Raw genomic sequence first — 20321 nt, forward strand, 5'->3', positions numbered from 1 at the left:
ATTACCTAGAAACTGTCCTAAAACACAATCTAAGTAACCAAATACTACTCTCAAAACAAGTATTACCCTTGTAACAAACAATACTTACAAAACAACTAACTGAATAGAAACAGGGAGAGTAAAAGAAGAAAAGGAAGAATTGTCCTAACCAGTTTTAGTGCGCACAGTAGCCAACTGTGAAGCTCCCAAAGCCAATCATGCCCGCAACTGCATTTTAATAAACGTAGTTCTTGAAGTCCAGCTTATTCCTTAACCAAAAGAGCCTCTTTGATTTAGGTACGGTAATCAGTATGCGTTCAGGTAAGCAGAACATTCCATTAAAAATGGCCCATGATAAACTAGCAGAAATTTTTTTATTTCTTGAAACAGCTTCCTTGATCGTTTCCTCGTTTTTACCCACACGAAATCTGCTGGATTGAATAAGATAGGCTTTGATCTTTCGTCATGTCTGATTTCCCATACTTTGGCCTTCTTTTGCATTCAGTCTTTCGTTAATTCCTCGATGTCTTCTGTAGTCGGCACTGGTCCTAAGAGGAAATTCACTTCTTTGACAAAGAAGTTAGTTGATCTTTTGCGAAAAATTAACTTGCATGGAGCAAATCACGTAGCTTCATGCAAAAGCTTTTGGCTATCTCGTCGCATTACAAAATAAAAATGGTAGAGACAGTTTTTCTTCTACGACAGAAAGTTTCATACTGCCTTCTCCGTTCTTTCATAATTCGCTCACTAGGATCGAGTCATCGCCACTCGAGACGAGTTAGCTATAGTTGACGTGGCGCTCTACAAGATTTGTGACGTTAATTCCAGCTGTTTCACGCTGAGCAGCCATTTCGTCACGTGAAAGGCAAAGTAGGTTCTGTGACATTTCGGCAACGTGCTTAAAGAAGAACCAATAGGGAGCAAGAACGCTCCCTACTTCACAAGCAGAAAGTAAGACCCTGTATAGTATTTGTCGTGTTCATCAGACACTATACGGTGGGTTTCATGTTATATGTTGCACCTTATGAATATATACTGCTTCCAAGCACCAGCATAAGGAATGTCTCGACAACAAATAGTTACTAGTACGATTTGTTGTAATAAAATGACGGAAAACGTCATACTGCTTGTTAAAGTATTTTCGTATTCAAACAATGGAAAATCCAGAATGGAATGTAACAATATTATTATAGTGGAGAAGCTGAGTCGCAGATAGGCACAACAGAAAGACCGTCACAAAATACGCTTTCGGCCAACAATGCCATCGTCAAAAATAATACGACAGACACACTCACACACACACACACACACACACACACATACACACACACACACGCACACACGCACACACACACACACACACACACACAAACGCAACTCACACACACATGACCACATTCTCTGGCAGTTAAAGCCACATGTGTGTGAGTTGCATTTGCATGACAGTTATGTGTGTGTGTGTGGGGGGGGGGGGGGCGTCTGCCGTTATTTTTCACAAAGGACGTGTTGGCCGAAAGCTTATTTTGTTACGGTCTTTTTGTTGTACCTATCTGCAACTCAACATATCCACTATGTGGTGGGTAGCAATTATCCTTTTCATAATATTGTTAATTTTCGTATACAATTATTTTCGCAACATAACTTGAGTGTTATTTGAGTAAGCTGAGTTAAGGCTACAACCCACTGAAGATTCATGAAAACGTGTCATTCTTGTTACAATTTGTTACACTTAAATGTCAACCAATAACATTTCAGCTACTATAACCTTTAGAAGACTGTAATATAAACAGCGAGGGAGGTAGAAATAAATTCACAGATTAACGTAGATAGCTGAGGATCACATCAATAGAAGGTATGTGTCCTGATGTGACCAATATTTTTTTTTTCGCCTTCATATTTTCTAAAAGGTTGTGTCTCTTTCCTATGAGATTAATAGAAATAGTTTCCATAATATTTGATGTTATATAAATACACTCCTGGAAATGGAAAAAAGAACACATTGACACCGGTGTGTCAGACCCACCATACTTGCTCCGGACACTGCGAGAGGGCTGTACAAGCAATGATCACACGCACGGCACAGCGGACACACCAGGAACCGCGGTGTTGGCCGTCGAATGGCGCTAGCTGCGCAGCATTTGTGCACCGCCGCCGTCAGTGTCAGCCAGTTTGCCGTGGCATACGGAGCTCCATCGCAGTCTTTAACACTGGTAGCATGCCGCGACAGCGTGGACGTGAACCGTATGTGCAGTTGACGGACTTTGAGCGAGGGCGTATAGTGGGCATGCGGGAGGCCGGGTGGACGTACCGCCGAATTGCTCAACACGTGGGGCGTGAGGTCTCCACAGTACATCGATGTTGTCGCCAGTGGTCGGCGGAAGGTGCACGTGCCCGTCGACCTGGGACCGGACCGCAGCGACGCACGGATGCACGCCAAGACCGTAGGATCCTACGCAGTGCCGTAGGGGACCGCACCGCCACGGCCCAGCAAATTAGGGACACTGTTGCTCCTGGGGTATCGGCGAGGACCATTCGCAACCGTCTCCATGAAGCTGGGCTACGGTCCCGCACACCGTTAGGCCGTCTTCCGCTCACGCCCCAACATCGTGCAGCCCGCCTCCAGTGGTGTCGCGACAGACGTGAATGGAGGGACGAATGGAGACGTGTCGTCTTCAGCGATGAGAGTCGCTTCTGCCTTGGTGCCAATGATGGTCGTATGCGTGTTTGGCGCCGTGCAGGTGAGCGCCACAATCAGGACTGCATACGACTGAGGCACACAGGGCCAACACCCGGCATCATGGTGTGGGGAGCGATCTCCTACACTGGCCGTACACCACTGGTGATCGTCGAGGGGACACTGAATAGTGCATGGTACATCCAAACCGTCATCGAACCCATCGTTCTACCATTCCTAGACCGGCAAGGGAACTTGCTGTTCCAACAGGACAATGCACGTCCGCATGTATCCCGTGCCACCCAACGTGCTCTAGAAGGTGTAAGTCAACTACCCTGGCCAGCAAGATCTCCGGATCTGTCCCCCATTGAGCATGTTTGGGACTGGATGAAGCGTCGTCTCACGCGGTCTGCACGTCCAGCACGAACGCTGGTCCAACTGAGGCGTCAGGTGGAAATGGCATGGCAAGCCGTTCCACAGGACTACATCCAGCATCTCTACGATCGTCTCCATGGGAGAATAGCAGCCTGCATTGCTGCGAAAGGTGGATATACACTGTACTAGTGCCGACATTGTGCATGCTCTGTTGCCTGTGTCTACGTGCCTGTGGTTCTGTCAGTGTGATCATGTGATGTATCTGACCCCAGGAATGTGTCAATAAAGTTTCCCCTTCCTGGGACAATGAATTCACGGTGTTCTTATTTCAATTTCCAGGAGTGTATAACTGCGCTCTCTGTCCAGAGTGAGTTTGTTTGGTTTGGTGAAATTTTATAGGCCGATATCCATACTGAGTGGACATGTATCTTTCATTTTCGTCTTATTACACATTTGCAGGCATTGAAGTTTTAATTTGTGTGGAACCACAATTAGGAATTCGATGAGCGTCCGTTTTCGTGAACAAACTGTGTGGTTTGGGAGCCAAATAAAGCCGGCGACTCCCGCTGAAGGGCGCTTAGAGCGCAGTACCACGTCAACCAGCTAGTGCCATGTGCTAACAGCACTGTCTCTCGTGACTTTGGATATCCAGTCTTCGTGCACGTCAGCGTTTGCTGTCTCGTGCCATGCACCGAAGGCTTTAAATGCCAACAATAAGTGGCAATCCTAATACGGCTAATGCTGTTTCTTTCTAACATTTTTTTTTTCAAATTTCTTCGCTACAAACTGTGAACCATAACCTGAAAGTAACGACTGATATTCCACAATTTGAACAAAATAACATCTTTCCAACTGATCTACCAGCACTTCGTTAGTTATTTTGCAGATGCTGTAAAATCTCACGCATTTAGTGGAAACATCCAATACAATCAAAGTACAGGTACACACACTTCTGGACACTGGCAACGGACCAAGATAATCTACTGTTATTAGGTGTGTAGGTTTTTCCATTTCGATGTTTTGTCTTAAACCCTGAGTAGGTATTGAAGCTGTTCTAAAATTTTGGTGTACGTCATACGCCATGACCTGGTTCTATACCCACCTCCACAGGTTTTCAAATCTCAGCATCTCTTCTAACTATGCAATACATTTTCTGACACCATAAAGGCCATAACTACCATGCATTAAATTAATTAGCTCATCTGTCTGTTCATTTGGCAAGCATAACTTCCAGTCCTCCCCATCGTCTTTAATTCTGTGGAGGAAAATACCTTGGTTCAATTTATAGCATATTCACACCTTACAGTGTTTACAAAAATCTAGGATTTTCTTAACAAATGACAGTCATTCGTCACGGTTCTGTCCCTGTCTGTTTATATGCAGATCTACCGAATTGCAGCTCCAGTCTGTGTTCCTCTCAAGTAAAACAACTGTAAACCATTATGGCTGAACCTCAGCAGGTAATTCGGATAGAGCATCCAACTATAATATTGCCTCACCCTCAAAGAGTGTACCTTCAAATCGAACAATTCTAAATTGTCCTTTGGTCCAACTTACGATGACTTAGTCGTCACTTCTTAAGGAGACTAAGTACTTTGTGATTTGTTACCACCGCTGTATTGTTACCAAACAAATAACTTTCAAATTTCTGGAACCTATACACAACTGCTAAAGGTTCCTGTTCTGTAGTACAATAGTTTCTTTCTACTGCTGACAACGCTTTACTCACAAATGCTATAGTGCAGTGGTGACTCTCTCCATTCTTACTTTCCAACTGGAAACTCTCAACGTCAGTACCATAAATACACGCATTGAAAGACACAAAGAATAATTTCAAGTTATCTGATTGATACAGAATATTACTCTGGACTAATTCCGACTTCAGTTTCTGGAAACCAGTTTCGTATTCCTCTATCCATGCCCATGTGCCATTAGTATTTTGCAATTGATTCAAGGATGCATTGATATGAAACTCTTACTCAAAGAAAACAAGCCAAACATGACATGCAACTGTTTCTTATTCCTGTGACTAGGGAACTCTTCTTTAAATCTTAACTCACTTACTTCAGGAAGTATACCATCCACTCTAATGATGTTCCCAAGAATTTAATATCTCTCCTGACCAGCTCAGCCTTACTGAGCTCTGATTTCATTCAGCCTTCGTGCATCGCTACTAAAACCCGTTTAAATAACTCAAAATATTCTGGACAACTGGGCATAGCCAGCAGTACGTTAAAGACATATACAATCAATTGATTCATTAGTTCTGGTTCTAATACCCTATGTGTTGTCCTCACTAATTTCCAGACGTATATATTCAACCCAAAAAGCACTACACAGAACTGGTAACGCAATTCACATTCCAAGACGGCCGTGGGGGGTAGCTGTAGAATCCAGTATCCACGAGCGATATTCAGTGATGTCAAGAATTTCGCTCCGTGGAACCTTTACAAAAGTTCGTCAATAGAACCTGTATTTCACTTTGTCTTTCTACGATTTCATTACACCATTGTGCATCGAGAAACAGCCATACACTCCAGTCTCGTTTTGGGAGACAGGAAAAGAGTTGATAAAAGTTCAAGCATGCTCACCGATTCCTCAATTTACCATCACACTTATTTCCTTCTGTAGAGCATCTTTTTTGCGAAAGACACCGAATACGTTTTTGTCGCGAACTTTTATGTGGCTTGTCACCATACACTCGAAGTTTATGACTACTGTGGGTTGGTCTGAATATACTTCACCATTTTCTGTTTTGCAGGACCTCTTACTTTAAAAGTTGCATTTTGTTGCTGTGACAATACATCCATTGCGTGAATTCTGTAGGTTGTCTCGGCCCTTATTTCTTTTTGTTCATCAGACAATGGCTTGTTGATCCTAAGTCAATCTTCTTTTCTCAGTATACTAAGCACATGATAATTATTCACTCTTATCTATTTTTCTCCTTCAAGTATTTCAGTGTAATGATTTTCTGAAGCACCCAAATTTTCGTCTTTCCTTTTTACAAAACACATTAAAAGGTGCATTTCACCGACATTCAACTTATGTAGAATGCATTAAAATCAAGCTCACCACAGTAATAATAACTTAGGAATTCAACACTCATTATCATATCAAGATTAAGACGAGGAAAGCTTAACGTTATTAAATATCAAAGGCATCATAACTCATGATTATTATCTTTGGACGGTTGCTCCAGTTTTTTTTTTCCACCAGACATCAGAATTACAACTGTTGCTTAGTTACTGGGATAAACGTTAATATTCCTTTGGCACTGCAGATATCTCTGAATCGCTGTCTGTTAAGATTTCAGAGTCAACGCTATTCGTGCAGTATGCAGCAGTACTGATATTGCTTCCATTCATCATAGGGTCATATGTGTACAACAAACCTTCAATAACTACTTTGTGATCAAAACCTTTATTAACAGGTGAAATCATACTTCGCGCTCTCTCCAAAGGTAAACAGTGGGCCACTCCCGACGGAGGTTCGAGTCCTCCCTTGGGCTTGGGTGTTTGTGTTGTTCTTAGCATAAGTTAGTTTAAGTTAAAGTAGTATGTAAATCTAGGGACCGATGACCTAAGCAGTTTCGTCCCTTAGGAATTCACACACATTTGAACATTTTGGTAAACAGTATCGTGCAGTAACAGCTCACATAGGCACTGTGACTTGCATCACACTTCACATGCATCTAAAACAAAGGTAACATTATCATCTAGCCTGCAGGTCGGTTCTCATTCGGATTTGGTATATGTTCTCTCTTTCATTATCTGGCACTTCTGTGCATTCAAATTGTTCTACCTTGCTGAGTTCCGAGATAAGTCCCCATGGATGTGTACTTGCCCACATCTTCTTCTAAGTTATTTTTTGAGACCAGAAATCTCATACTGGCCAGCTGAATGTTCTACCATTTACCCCTTGTCTTATCAAGTTTAGTTCCCACTCATTAAATAGCACTGCAATAACGAAAATGTCATCAGCTTTTATCTCGCCAAAAATGTCAAGCTTGTTTGAAGTGCCGCCAAGATGGTCACACTGTCAGGTTATGGGTCGCTAGTATAACTATGCGCCCACCTCCGCACTTCAAGGTTAATTTTGGGGTCATCATTCTGCCCTTCTTTTTTGTCCACTGTAAAACATTTTCTATCATCTTTCAAATTTAACAAATACCTTGGGACAACGGAATCTGTTGTCGTACTGAGCCCCTACCTGGTTTAACTGCTCAGGTGGAATACGATGATTTACATATTCCGACGTCGTATTATCGTCCACATTATGTTGCGTGTTACCGACTGCGTGCCATAGATTGCGCATGGGCCAACCGGCATCTTGCCTGTGTTGTGGGATCTTACTGTTGCCATCTTGCCGGCCGCGGTGGCCGTGCGGTTCTAGGCGCTCCAGTCCGGAGCCGCGCTGCTGCTACGGTCGCAGGTTCGAATCCTGCCTTGGGCATGGATGTGTGTGATGTCTTTAGGTTAGTTAGGTTTAAGTAGTTCTAAGTTCTAGGGGACTGATGACCACAGCAGTTGAGTCCCATAGTGCTCAGAGCCATTTGAACCATTTTTTTGTTGCCATCTTTCCATGCAAATATTCTACCTGTTCCAAAAATCTGACGTAGCTGTGATAATTGCCCATGGTGCTGTAGTTGCATATCTAAAGATGTAGAAAGACAACATTCTCTCAATAGTGTCTACCTCTGTATCCGTCAGCGTATTCAACATGCTACCACCAGAACTCACGAATACCTTGCATTGTGCTTGAGTTTGACTGATATCTTTCACCACTTTAAAAATCAGCTAATAATTCCTGCTGAATTTCTGCATACCAATAGCTACACAGAAATTTGTCATAGAATTGTTTCAGATCTGTGCAGGTGTTCAAAATTTCAGTCAGTCACTAAACTACATGTCCTTTCGATTGTCCCATTATAAAGGAAATCTGTTCCTGCACTGAGCATGATAGCAGTAACACAACACACTCTTATTAATGGAGCTTTTGCTCAGGCAACAGCGAATGCTATGCCATCCATTGCAACAACTGGTGAATGTAATGGTCAAATGACAGTGGTACTGTGCACCAACTACACATTTTGGAACGATTCGAGTGCTTCAGTGCAAAGTGTACGATGGTTATCATCTACATGTTAGTAAAACTAGTACACTGCTCTTGCATAGTACAGGGTGTCCCAACTCTTTGAAACTGAATATATCTTTAATTAAAGGAGACAGAAATACAGTACATTGTTTGTGGTCAACCTTATGGTCCAGCTAAAGGTGGTAAATATTCAAAATGATCTCCTTAAACCGCAATACACCGTCGACAACAACTTGCAACAGACCGACAAGAAAACTGTATTGTTCCTAATAGAACAGCATCACAGGGTTACTCAACTGGCTCTTTAAGAACATCCAGTGTTTCTGATCTTGAGAGTATCCCGTGGATATAAGTCTAGAGGAGTTAAATAAGGAGATTTCCGTATCAATTCGCCACCGAATGTCCGATTAAGAAATTCCCTCACGTAAAAAAGGACCAGAGTCGTCAAGTGCAATATTTCTAAGGAAGAGTCACCTGTGACAATGTTTCCAAAGAAGTATGGCCTCAGTAACCCTCTAGAAGGCAGGCCACACCAGACCGATACTCCTGGCAGATTAACATGCCTTTCCTCGGCTTGTCACTGGCCCAGTACCCGCAATTATGGCGGTTAATTGCTCCGTTAAGATTAAATAAAGATCTGTTCATCCAACGAAAGCATTAGATATTGGAAACGTTCCTCTTCTTCACAACTGTTAATGAACCGCTCACGAAATTCACTTCGTCTGTCGGGATCATCCTCTTTAAGAGCTGGAATGTAATGCTTAAATTTCTGAGCCCGCAAGATTCTATCAATACTGCTTTTGCAGATACCAGTCTCACGAGAGCTATACCTCACAAATTTTTCTGGGATTGTGTGTACGCTTGGATCGCTGCGTCAACACTTTCATTGTCTGTAGAACATCTCTCTCTTCCGTAGTCCTCTTATCCTCCACCGTTCCTTCGACGTCAAACTTATCTCGTACTCTTTTAAATGTTCCTTTGTTGCTAGTAGTGTTCCAAATTCAACCCTCACTCACATTGTCTGTTTTCCAGTAACACTTTAGCACCCATTTCCATTGATTCAACGATAATGCCATGTTTGTTTACAATCCTAAAACAAAAGATAGCGTTATGTTACTAGCCGCCTTCTGAATTATTAACCGCAAAAACTGTAATTCTGTCTCCTTTAATTAAAGAGATATTCAGTTTTAAACAGTGTATATATTATTTTGGGACACTTTGTATTAGCACTAATATTAGATAACCCTGTAGAGATAGCTTTCTAGTGTGCAGCTTACTTTACCTTCGTCTGTTCAATGAAAGTGTGATAGGCGTTTTCATTTGGTTCCAAGTTTTTCTCGAGTTTTAGCTCAAATTCTTGTGTGCACATTTCACAAAGTTGCCACACAACTGTAAGTTCTTGGTTGATATTCGAAGCAATAACTTTCAATCTGGAATCGACATGTTAATTCAGTTGTACTCAGTAGTGGGTAAACTGATTTTCAATGCCCTGTTTCATTTCCGATTTCAAGTCAGAGATTTCAGACGAAAATTATATTCATACGTTATTAATTTTCCCATCTTGTTTGACAGCCAGACACAGTTTTCCGCTGTTGATTCCGACGTTACGTGAGTGTTATCAGTGGCACTAATATTGAATCACCAGTCCCGAGTTCTACCATTCCGTTTTCAACTAAGCTACGAGCAATTTTTCAAAGGTTTCTTCCTCGTCCTTAATGTGAGTGGAATACGTATCAGGCATGAAATCTGTAGTGGTGACCTCATCTTTAATTCTGTAACTATTAATTTTACATTCAACATCACCAAGTGACATACTGTAGAAACTACTTGTTCTGTTACTCTCGGCCATTCTGTTCTGGAATTTTACAAAAGCGCCCAGCATTTGCAAAATTACTTTTCGACTTAGCTTTTGAGGAACCTCTTCACGTAATTATTTCTGACACAAAGCCAGAAACTATGAGGTGGTTGGGGAGCAGAGAGCCGTGATCTCATTGTTTTGCTCGCCCCCAGGCGTGAGGTTCGACCGAAGGATGACGGGTGCGCCCCTCGCCCAGCCGACAGATACGTACGTGATATAATAGGTTGGTGTACAAGTTCGTAGCGCTTTTGTTTTGTATGTTGGTATACCAGTTGCTATGAGTTTATTTATCGATTGTTATATTTGGTTTATAGTTCACTGTTGCTATTTGAGTTTACACACTGTCATTTTGTCATTTAGAGATAGTGAGTGGAGCTGTGAACGCTGGAAAAAAGTGCCAAGTGGAGAAAATGTAGCATTTCCGTCATATTCTTCCGGTTTGGTCCAACGGAAGGGTAAAAACAGCGGGGACAGCCAGAGACATTTACATAATGTATGGGGATAATGCCACTAGACAGAGAACGGCAAGATATGATTTTCTCGTTTCAAGGAGAACTGTTTTGACATTAGTGACACTCAACATTCAGGAAGACCTTCGGGGTTTGATGAAGATCGTTGAAATGCATTAATCTACATGATCCATGTCAGCGTACTCGAGAATTGGCAAATGTGATGAATTCTGCTCATACCACCATAGCGCGACATTTGCATCCAACAGGGAAGGTTCGAAAATCGGATGTTTGGGTATCGGACGTTATACATCAAAAACATAAAAATCAGCAGGTGACCTTACGTGCATCTACGCCTGCTCGTCACCAATTAGCTCATGAACAACGTCGACCATTCCTATTCCGTATCGTTACTGCTGACGAGAAATTGGGTCTTTATTTTAACATAAGGAAAAGAAAGGAATGGTCGAGCCCAAACAAAGCATCAACTCCCCGTACAAAGCCCTGCGCGCCTGGTGTGAGAGCAACGGTGTGGTGTACTACGAATTGCTTCACCGAGGGGTAACCTACACTGCTGGTATTTGTTGTCAACAGCTGTGACATCTTGCAGAAGCAATTCAAGAGCAACGACCAGGAAGACTGCGTGATGTGATTCTATTCCACGATAACGCCCGCTCCCATTCTGCTAGACTGACAAAAAACACTATACAGGAACTGGGTTGACAAGTCACCCCGCACCCACCTTATTAAGTTGATCTTACACCCTTTCGCCTCTTCCACTCTCTACCGAAAAACCTTCAAGAGACTCCTTTCCGTATGAAAATGAACTCCGAACATGACTCGGCGAGTTCTCCGCCTCAAAACCACGCGATTCTACAGTCGCGGAATCGAAAAGATACCACAGCGTGGGCAGACCGTTGTACACAGCGAAAGATTGATGACTAAAGTCTGTTGTGTGTATCTGTTGTTTTTACTAAACTTGTGGAAAAACGCTACTAATTTATTCACCAATCCAATACCATGGCCCAACTACATTCCTGCTACCTTTGTTGCAGTCTCTGTTGCCGGCCTTCGGTCACAGAGTAGTGGACAGTCATAAAACTCTCACTTCTGGTTATAAAGCTACAAATGAGTATTCTCAGTGCCTCTTCAAAAATCCTGTTACGTGGAGAATGATACAAAACTCAGTAAGATTTGATGGTCTCCGTTTCAGTATACATAACGGTTTCCAGCACTACAATGCACCACTTTGTAACTTCACCATTTATCTCTTAATAATGCATCGATTTCTATGTTGGGTGAAAAGTAAAATACACACAAAGGCTCTAAGAAAGAAGAATCTGTACAGTAGCGGCTGGCTGAGCTAGAGGCTTGCACAATTGGGCTCTACGGTGAGCCCACCTGTTTGTTTCAATGATTCGGCACAGTCAGCGGCACTGCAGCCTGCAAAACTCACCTGCATTACTTTCGCTGCACAAGTTCTGACATGGCACTCCTGCCGGTGGCACATGTGTACAACTTTGAATGCAATGTTAGCTCTGGAAAGAGATTGGTTGGTCAGAAATTAAGGAACAAAGTCGTCTGGTAAGAAAAGGCTATATTGTTGAGTCCCAATGTACCCAAGTTATGTTGGTATTGTAAGTAGGCTGTTTAGGTTTTTATGTTAGTAAAGCCACGTAGCGCTCTGTATGAAAACCACTGATTGTGCTGTGTGCAGTCTGTGGCTGGTTGGCATTGTTGAAATATTCTCTATTGTAGTGACTGGCAGTTGGATGTGAACAGCGCATAGCGTTGCGCAGTTGGAGGTGAGCCGCCAGCAATGGTGGATGTGGGGAGAGAAATGGCGGAGTTTTGAGAGCGGATGATCTGGACGTGTGTCCATCAGGAAGAGTAAATTTGTAAGACTGGATGTCATGAGCTGAGATATATATATATATATATTTGAACACTATTAAGGTAAATACATTGTTTGTTCTCTGTCACAATCTTTCATTTCCTAACTATGCCTGTCAGTATTTAGTGCCTTCAGTAGGTAGAATCTTATTTAGCTGGCAGTATTGGCGTTCGCTGTATTGCAGTAGTTCGAGTAACGAAGATTTTTGTGAGGTAAGTGATTAATGAAAGGTATAGGTTATTCTTAGTCAGGGCCATTCTTTTGTAGGGATTTTTGAAAGTCGGACTGCGTTGCGCTAAAAAAATTGTGTGTCAGTTTAGTGTTGATCAGAATAAGTAAAGAGAGTAATGTCTGAGTACGTTCAGTTTTGCTCAGCTGTTTGAAAATCAAATAACGTAAGAGGTTTATCAGCACAGTAATTCAAAAAATTTTCTAAGGGGACGTTTCAGTATACATAAATATGATATTCAGTTATAAATATGTGCATACCACCGAATTTCAAGGAGCGTTCACAGGGGCCACTAATTATGAGTAATCATCTTCCCACTGTAATCTCTGCTAACTTGCGTCAAGTGTGGAAGATAAAATAACAGTTGAGTGCTACACCCACACGTTCAGCGACGCCTGTACCTAATGTTCTGCCAAGCGGGACTTCGTCCACAGAACGCCAGGATATTTAGGTACCGTTTGGCAGCACTCACAATAAGCTTCTTCACTACTATGACGTTTTCCTTGTCAGTCGCAACCGTAAGTCTGTCCGTGGTAATCTAACACAACTCTGAGTATATACAGGGTGTACATAAAGTCCGGGAACGCTTTCAATTATTTATTGCACAAGAACCAAATTGTACAGATGTCATTTTGAAGAGAAACTCTGAAGTTTTTTTTTTTTTTCATGTATACCGCCACAGCATAGTTTGGTAATTTGCCGATAGTCAGCGCTAGTCGCAAACATAACGAGTTCAGGTGTGGAGCGAGCTTTCTGTGTGTCGGAGTTCGACAAAAACAAGTGTGCTACAGGTGTTCGACGGATGTTTAGAACCAAGTACGGTAAGAAGCCGCCAACAAGGAAGCATCCACACGAATGCTTTGAATTTGAGCGTGATTCCCCAAAGGTAAATGTTTTTTGTGCATTGTCACGTAGAAAAGTGTACGGGCCATTCTGCTACACCGAGAGCGCCGTCACTGGATATTCCTACTTGGAAACGTTGCAGCAATGACTGATGCCTCAAACGCAATGAGGCTCTCTGTTCATCTTTCAACAGAATGGGGCTCGACCCCATTTTCATCGTGTAGTTCGTGGGTACCTGATCACGGAGCTGTCGTATCGATGAATCGGCCGTACTACAGAAGGGGACAGCTGTTTCATGAAATAGTCTCCGCGATCACCAGATCTCACTCTGCCTGACTTTTTTATGTGAGGACACATTAAAGATATGGTGTATGTACCGCCTCTACCACGTGATGTAGCAGAGATCCGGGAGACAATACGGGAAGCGACTGTCACAGTCGATGATGCCATGCTGGGACGGGTATGGAAAGAATTCGATTACCGTATTGACGTCTGCCGGGTCAATCATGGTTCGCATATCGAATGTGTAAAGAAAAGCAAAGAGAGACGTTCAGAGTTTCTCTTCAAATTGCAACATGTATGACATCTCTAGAATGTTTAGTTCTTGTGCAATAAATAATTGAAAGTGTTCCCGGACTTTATGTCAGGATTCAGCTCAAAACTGGAACTTATTGTCGATCTTCCGAAACCTGGCTACTGAAGTACGAACGATGGAAATACAGCTCGACGCTTGCTTGAAAATTCGAAAACATCTGCTTTCATAAGATCATTGGACATAGATTTGATTGAATGTTTTCACGTCATTTTACAAGTCATTTCGAGTGGACTTGAAACCAATATTCGTAAGTTCCACAGTTATGCGCTGGTAAGTGCGAGAAAATTCGCTGAGCTGTATCCATGGAATTACATGTCCACTACAGTGCATAAGCTATTGATTCACACTCCACAAATAACAGCCCACGCTTTGCTACCAATCGGTCAATTATACGAAGAAGCAGAAGAAGCGAGTAACAAAGGTATTAAAAGATACGGCGAAGACTTTTCCAGGAAGTGTTCACGAGTAAAAACAATGGAAAACGTTTCCAAGCGGCTTCTAATAACATCCGATCCATACATATACAGTATTAGAAAACTGTCACAAAAACATAAAAATTGTTTCTCAAGAGGAGGCAATAGGGCTATTACTGTCCCCTGCGATACCAATCACACCACGACCGACAGTAGAAGATTACGATGTTGATGCTGACTTTGAGAGCGATACTGATTCGGATTACAAGGAATGAAACCAACCACATCATTTTGTATGCAGCAGAACATCTTTAACATCAATCCGATTGCGTTTTGAATGTTGCGACCGATTGTCTTCAATAGGTACTGTTATTATTATAGTAGAAATAATAATAATAATAATAATGTCCAATGATCTTATGAGAGCAGATGTTTTCGAATTTTCAAGCAAGCGTCGAGCTGTATGTTATTATATGGCAATTTTTGGGGCATCTAAAAAGTGTTATTCTCCAATATCTTTTCGACGAATATTCTGGTATTTTGGTTTAAGAAACAAATCACGTTGTCGCTGTGTTAATTGTTGTAATTATTTATCTCCAAATCCTCTAAATACGCTATTATTAAAAATTATGAAGGGTTTTCATGCGTCTCGTTGGCATTTTGATACTCCACTTTGTTTAGACGATTTTTAACTTCCAATTCGTAACCAGAGACCAAAAAATCCCCGTATGATGCGTTTTGCCTGAATTAAACGTCTTCTTGGCGTGTTGGCCATGTTTTGGAGATTCTGCCCCCTGCGATCGGCTGTTGGGAATCCGAGTCCGCGCCAACTCGCGGGAATTGTGTTTCCTGGCCGCCAGCACACCCGAGCCGTGCGGTCCGGCAGGCAGTCGACCTGGCTTGGGGGCGCGCGGGGCAGCAACTAGCGCTGTCGACGAGGAGAGGGGGAAGGCGCAGAGGAACGGAGCAGGGGCCGTGGCGCGGTTGGTAGCGTCTTGTTGCCGCACCAGGAGTACGCCAGGAGCAAAGCAGAGTGTGCGGGGTGGATAACATAGGATTGCGACATAAAAATTGTTTCAAATTTTTTAAGTGATTTTTATAGTGTTTTCAACACTAATTTCGGGAAAAATAGGGAAAAATTCCATCACGTACAGTTATTTCACAAACCGCTTGTCTAGTTTTAGCTTTTTTCGATACTTCTGCGCTCTAGTGAGTTCGAATTTTGGTTTTTAGGATCTCCATAAACTGTTATTTAGCCGTTTTTATACTAGATACACGTAAAATAAAGAGTAATTAGGAGAAACCAGCAGTACTTTCTTGTCAGTGCCTGTCTGTCACGCTGCCCCTTCCCCCGCCATCACCCAGCAGTGAGCTTCTCTTATTGTGTTTCAGTTCACAGTACCTCTTCACTCTGTGCTGTTCATGTGTTATTGTTACTAGTGCTTTAAAGTAGTGATTGTTTTCTTGTGTTGTGAAGTTGTTTTATGGACACTGGACAATGGCTACCAGAGGATGTACAAACTCTCCAGATTGCTTCTGCTACATTTGTGGTTACTATGGCGTTAAAACGCAACAAAGAAACATTTCCGATTTTGTTGAAAAGTGTATTTCGCCTATTTTGGTATAAAGTTAGGAGATCAGGATAAGCCTTGGGCCCCAAAGAAAAGTTTGTTCAGTATGTGTTGAAGAACTGAGGCAATGGTTTCAACGTAAAAATCAGTCCCTACGATTTGGAACACCAGTGGTTTGGAGTGAGCCCAAAAATCATAGTGATGACTGCTATTTTGTTCTTGCAACGTACGAGGTTTAAATTTGAAAAACAAAAAGGATATTTCTTACCCTAACATTCAATCAGCCATTCGCCCTATTCCTCATGGACCTGAAGTACCAATACCCTCTCCTCCAGATCCTTTGGGTGATACAGATGATCACGAGCCATTGACTCAGCAATGTCATGGTGAAGAAGACAGAGATTGCTACGATCCTGGCACAACCGATCCCATTCCACTCTCACAATCTGAAATGAACTATTTAGATAGAGAACTAGGCCTTTCTAAAGAATCGGCAGAGGTTTTAGGCTCCAGGTACATCTTTTTCTTGGCATCGATCGAGGGAAAAGAGTTTGTATCTTTCTTCTCTCAAGAAGGTGACCTGGTGTCTTGCAGTGATGTTCCTGGACTTATGGCACGTTTCAAAATAGATAATGCTTGTGAGGAGTGGAGACTTTTTATTGATTCTTCAAAAGAAGCCTTAAAGCAGTACTTGTACGCAACGGCAAAAAGTACGTTTCTATACCAGTTGGACACTCGGTTCACTTAAAAAAATGTTACGAAAACCTTGAAATGGTTTTAAGCAAACTCTGCTATTCAGACCACAAATGGACACTATGTGGTGATTTGGTCAACAAAGTGCCTATACAAAGTTCGCTTGCTTTCTCTGCGAATGGGACAGCTGAGACAGAAAGCAACACTACATAAAAAAAGCTTGGCCCTTGAGAAAAACCTTGCAGATAAAAGGTTGGTCCTTGAGAAAAACGTTACAGGTAGGGGTTAAAAATGTTGAGAGGAAAAGCCTTGTGGATCCCAAAAAGGTGTTACTTCCACCACTTCACATTATGTTCGAGCTGATGAAACAATTTGTTAAAGCATTGCCAAAAGAAGGGGAGTGTTTCAGATATCTTTGTGGACAGTTTCCTGGTTTATCCTTGGCAAATCTAAAGGTACGAATCTTTGTCGGACCAGACATTAGAAAATTAATGACAGATCCCAACTTTGTGGACAAAATGGAAACAAAAGAAAAGGGACCATGGACATCTTTTAAATTAGTTGTTATCGGTTTCCTAAGAAACAAAAGAGATCCAAACTACAATACAATCGTCACAGACATGCACGACAACTTTAAGAAGCTGAGCTGTAACATGAGCATTAAAGTTCATTTTCTCCACTGACGTCTTGACTACTTCCCTTCAAAGCTTGGTGATGTAACTGAAGAGCAGGCGAAAGATTCCACCAAGACATCGAAGAAATGGAAAGAAGATATCAAGGAAGATAGAACGTCGACATGATAGCGGACTACTGTTGGATGATAAAAAGAGATGATCCTCAACGAGTCCACAGCCGGAAAAGCAATAAAAGAAGCTTAGACAGAAAGCAAAAGCGTTATTAGAAGGACTTACGAGCTTAAAGAGAAATGGAATATAATGGAAATATAGTTTAGAACATGATTTATAAATTAAGTAAAATTTTATGACGTTGGAAAAAATGTGATAAATTGCTTAAATTTGGTATTATACTCAAAAATACTGCCTTTCTTGTGAGAAAACGTGACGTGATGAAAAAAAATGGAATGCAGTTTTGAAATCAGCGCTGAAAAGTACATAAAAGTCAGTTATCAAATTTCAAACAACTTAAAAAAATATTTTTTTGCAGACCTGTGTAATTGCTGTTGTTAAAGCGTCGTGGTGTGCCTGACGCAGTGAGAAATGAGGTACTATATCGTGTCTGCAGTCTTAACTTAGGAGAGGCCCCTAAATTTCTCTGCACTCTGGATACGGAAACCGGCTCCAGCGGTATTTACGTTGCAGGCCTCTATGTTGAAATCATTTACCAGACATCCTCTTCCTCGCCCTAAACCTGACTGCAGTTACAACAGTAGTGTGAGCATGGGCGTAATTTCATATTACTCTTTTCTACATCTGAGTAGTTACCTGATATATTTATTTGATGCATACCTCTGCTTCGTGATGTGTGACGAATTTGCTTGCTAGATCGCGTTTCTTTGCAATTGAACTGGTTCGTCACACGAGGGCAGGCCCTCGGAAATTCTTTGTTATTGTGTGATATTTTCTTATGCCTTATCCTTTGATAAAGTCTTCATCCAAAGCGTTCCGCCTGTTCAAGGAAATTAAGATTAAATTAATTGTTCGTTAAATGAATATATACTAAGACCCAATTTAACGTGTTACCTTTTGTATAAGTGGGACAGACATTAGGATTGAACTGAATTTCCCAGTTTGATCAGACTGAGTTCTTATTCTCTGCATTTGTAGTAGTAGAATTTTGCTGATGGGTTATCCGCAACTTCATTTCAGCCTTTTAAAAGTATTGAGAAATTTTAAAGAAAATCTGTATTCCGTTATCTGAAGCAAGTTGTGAAGATTGCTCTCACTGTGGAACTGCTTTAATGTATGTCATATTTAAAAAATGTGAGTTTTGTTAAGAGTATTCCTTAGGAATAAATGCACAGAATAGCCGAGTCCATCACTCCACACTTTGGAAGTAATTTTTGTTTTCTTTAAATGTCAAATCGCTTAAGTTTACCATGTGGTACAATCATGACTCTTTTTCTTCTTTTTCTTGTGCCTTAGTCTCGCATTGGCGCAGTGTCGGTATGCTTATGAACGGAATTAGCACTTTTTTTGTTTTGTTTTTGAGCTACTAGTTTTCTGAGCGATTTGATGCAGCGCGCCACAAATTCCTCTCCTGTGCCAAGCACAGCATCCTAGAGTGGCACTCGCAACTTACATCGTCAATTATTTGCTGGATGTATTCCAATCTCTGTTTCCCTCTACAGTTTTTGCCCTCTACAGCTCCTTATAGTACCATGGAAGTCATTCCCTCATGTCTTAACAGATGTCCTATCATCATGTCACTTCTCCTTGTCAGTGTTTTCCACATATTCCATTCCTCTCCGATTCTACTCACAACCTCCTCATTACTCACCTTATTAGTCAACCCAATTTTCAACCTTCGTCTACAGCACCACATCTCAAATGTTTCGACTCTCTTCAGTTCCGGTATTCCCACAGTCCATGTTTCACTACCATACAATACTCCAAAAATGGCATGGTTAATTTTAAACGGTGGCTGGATGCCCTCCCTGTCTGCACCCCTTTACCCCAAGAATGAAATATGTGTCTCCCATTTGTCGTCGTGCACTATTTCATATGAAAGTGAGCGAAAATGTTCTAAATGTATTCAAATGGTGTAACTGGGGAGTAACTTGCGTACCAGCCCAGTATTAACCTAGTGAGGTGCGGAAAACCACTTAAAAACCATTCCCACGCTGGTCGGTATGCCTTATTGAACATAATGAGAATTACACACGCGAAATAATTGTGTTTTATCTACACTATTTTTACACGTAATCTCCATCTCATTCTATGGCCTTTCTCCAATGCAAAACAAGGGCGTGTATGCCCAGTTGGTATCAATCCTTGTCCTGGTGGCGGAGGCAGTGCTTCACTGTGTGAATCACCTCTTCATCATGCTCAAAATGTCTTCCATGAATGGCCTCCTTTAATGGCCCAAACAAGCGAGTGTGAGTGGGCTAGTTCACGGCTGTAGGGTGGATACAGTACCTCTGTCCAACCCTGTTTTGCGATGTGTTCAACAGTCCTCAACCTTGTGTGGGGCCAAGCGTTATCGTGTTGCGCCAGAACATCTCCTGGGTTGCTGCAGCGTCGAAGTCGCCGGAAGCTCTTCTTGAGTTTTGTTAATGTGTTGACTTATGCTTTTGAATTAATGGTGTCACCTGTTGGCATCACGTCAATGATAATCGCACCTCCACAGTCCCAAAATACAGTGGTCATTATCTTAGCAACGGAAGCAATTGCTTTGAATTTCTTCTTCTGTGGGGAGTGGGAATGGCACCATTCCATCGACTGTCATTTTGTTTCGGGCTCAAAATGGTGAACCCAGGTTTCATCACCTGTAGCAGTCCGGGACAAGGATGCCTCCCCCTCAGCTTCAAAACGTTGCAAGAAATCAAGACAAATGTTTATTCTGTGTGATTTGTGATCCACCGTTAGATACTACGTGACCCATCTTGCACACACTTTTAAATATCCAAGAGTGCGGTTAATTGCATCCAACCTTCCTTTTCTGATTGACCGATGCAGCGCTAACTGCCGAGTCGCA

At 42.0% G+C, this 20321-nt stretch overlaps 1 protein-coding gene across 1 annotated transcript in view; it reads left to right on the forward strand.

Moving 5' to 3' along the window:
• The first annotated feature begins 290 nt into the window (after window positions 1-290).
• The window catches only part of LOC124589866 (facilitated trehalose transporter Tret1-like), a 34921-nt gene continuing 14890 nt past the window's right edge, over window positions 291-20321 (forward strand). Inside the window, exon 1 of the mRNA XM_047131608.1 lies at window positions 291-300. Within this exon, the coding sequence (XP_046987564.1) occupies window positions 291-300 (10 nt within the window). The remainder of the gene's footprint in view (window positions 301-20321) is intronic.

Source organism: Schistocerca americana, chromosome 1, assembly GCF_021461395.2.
Source record: "Schistocerca americana isolate TAMUIC-IGC-003095 chromosome 1, iqSchAmer2.1, whole genome shotgun sequence".
NCBI lineage: Eukaryota > Metazoa > Arthropoda > Insecta > Orthoptera > Acrididae > Schistocerca > Schistocerca americana.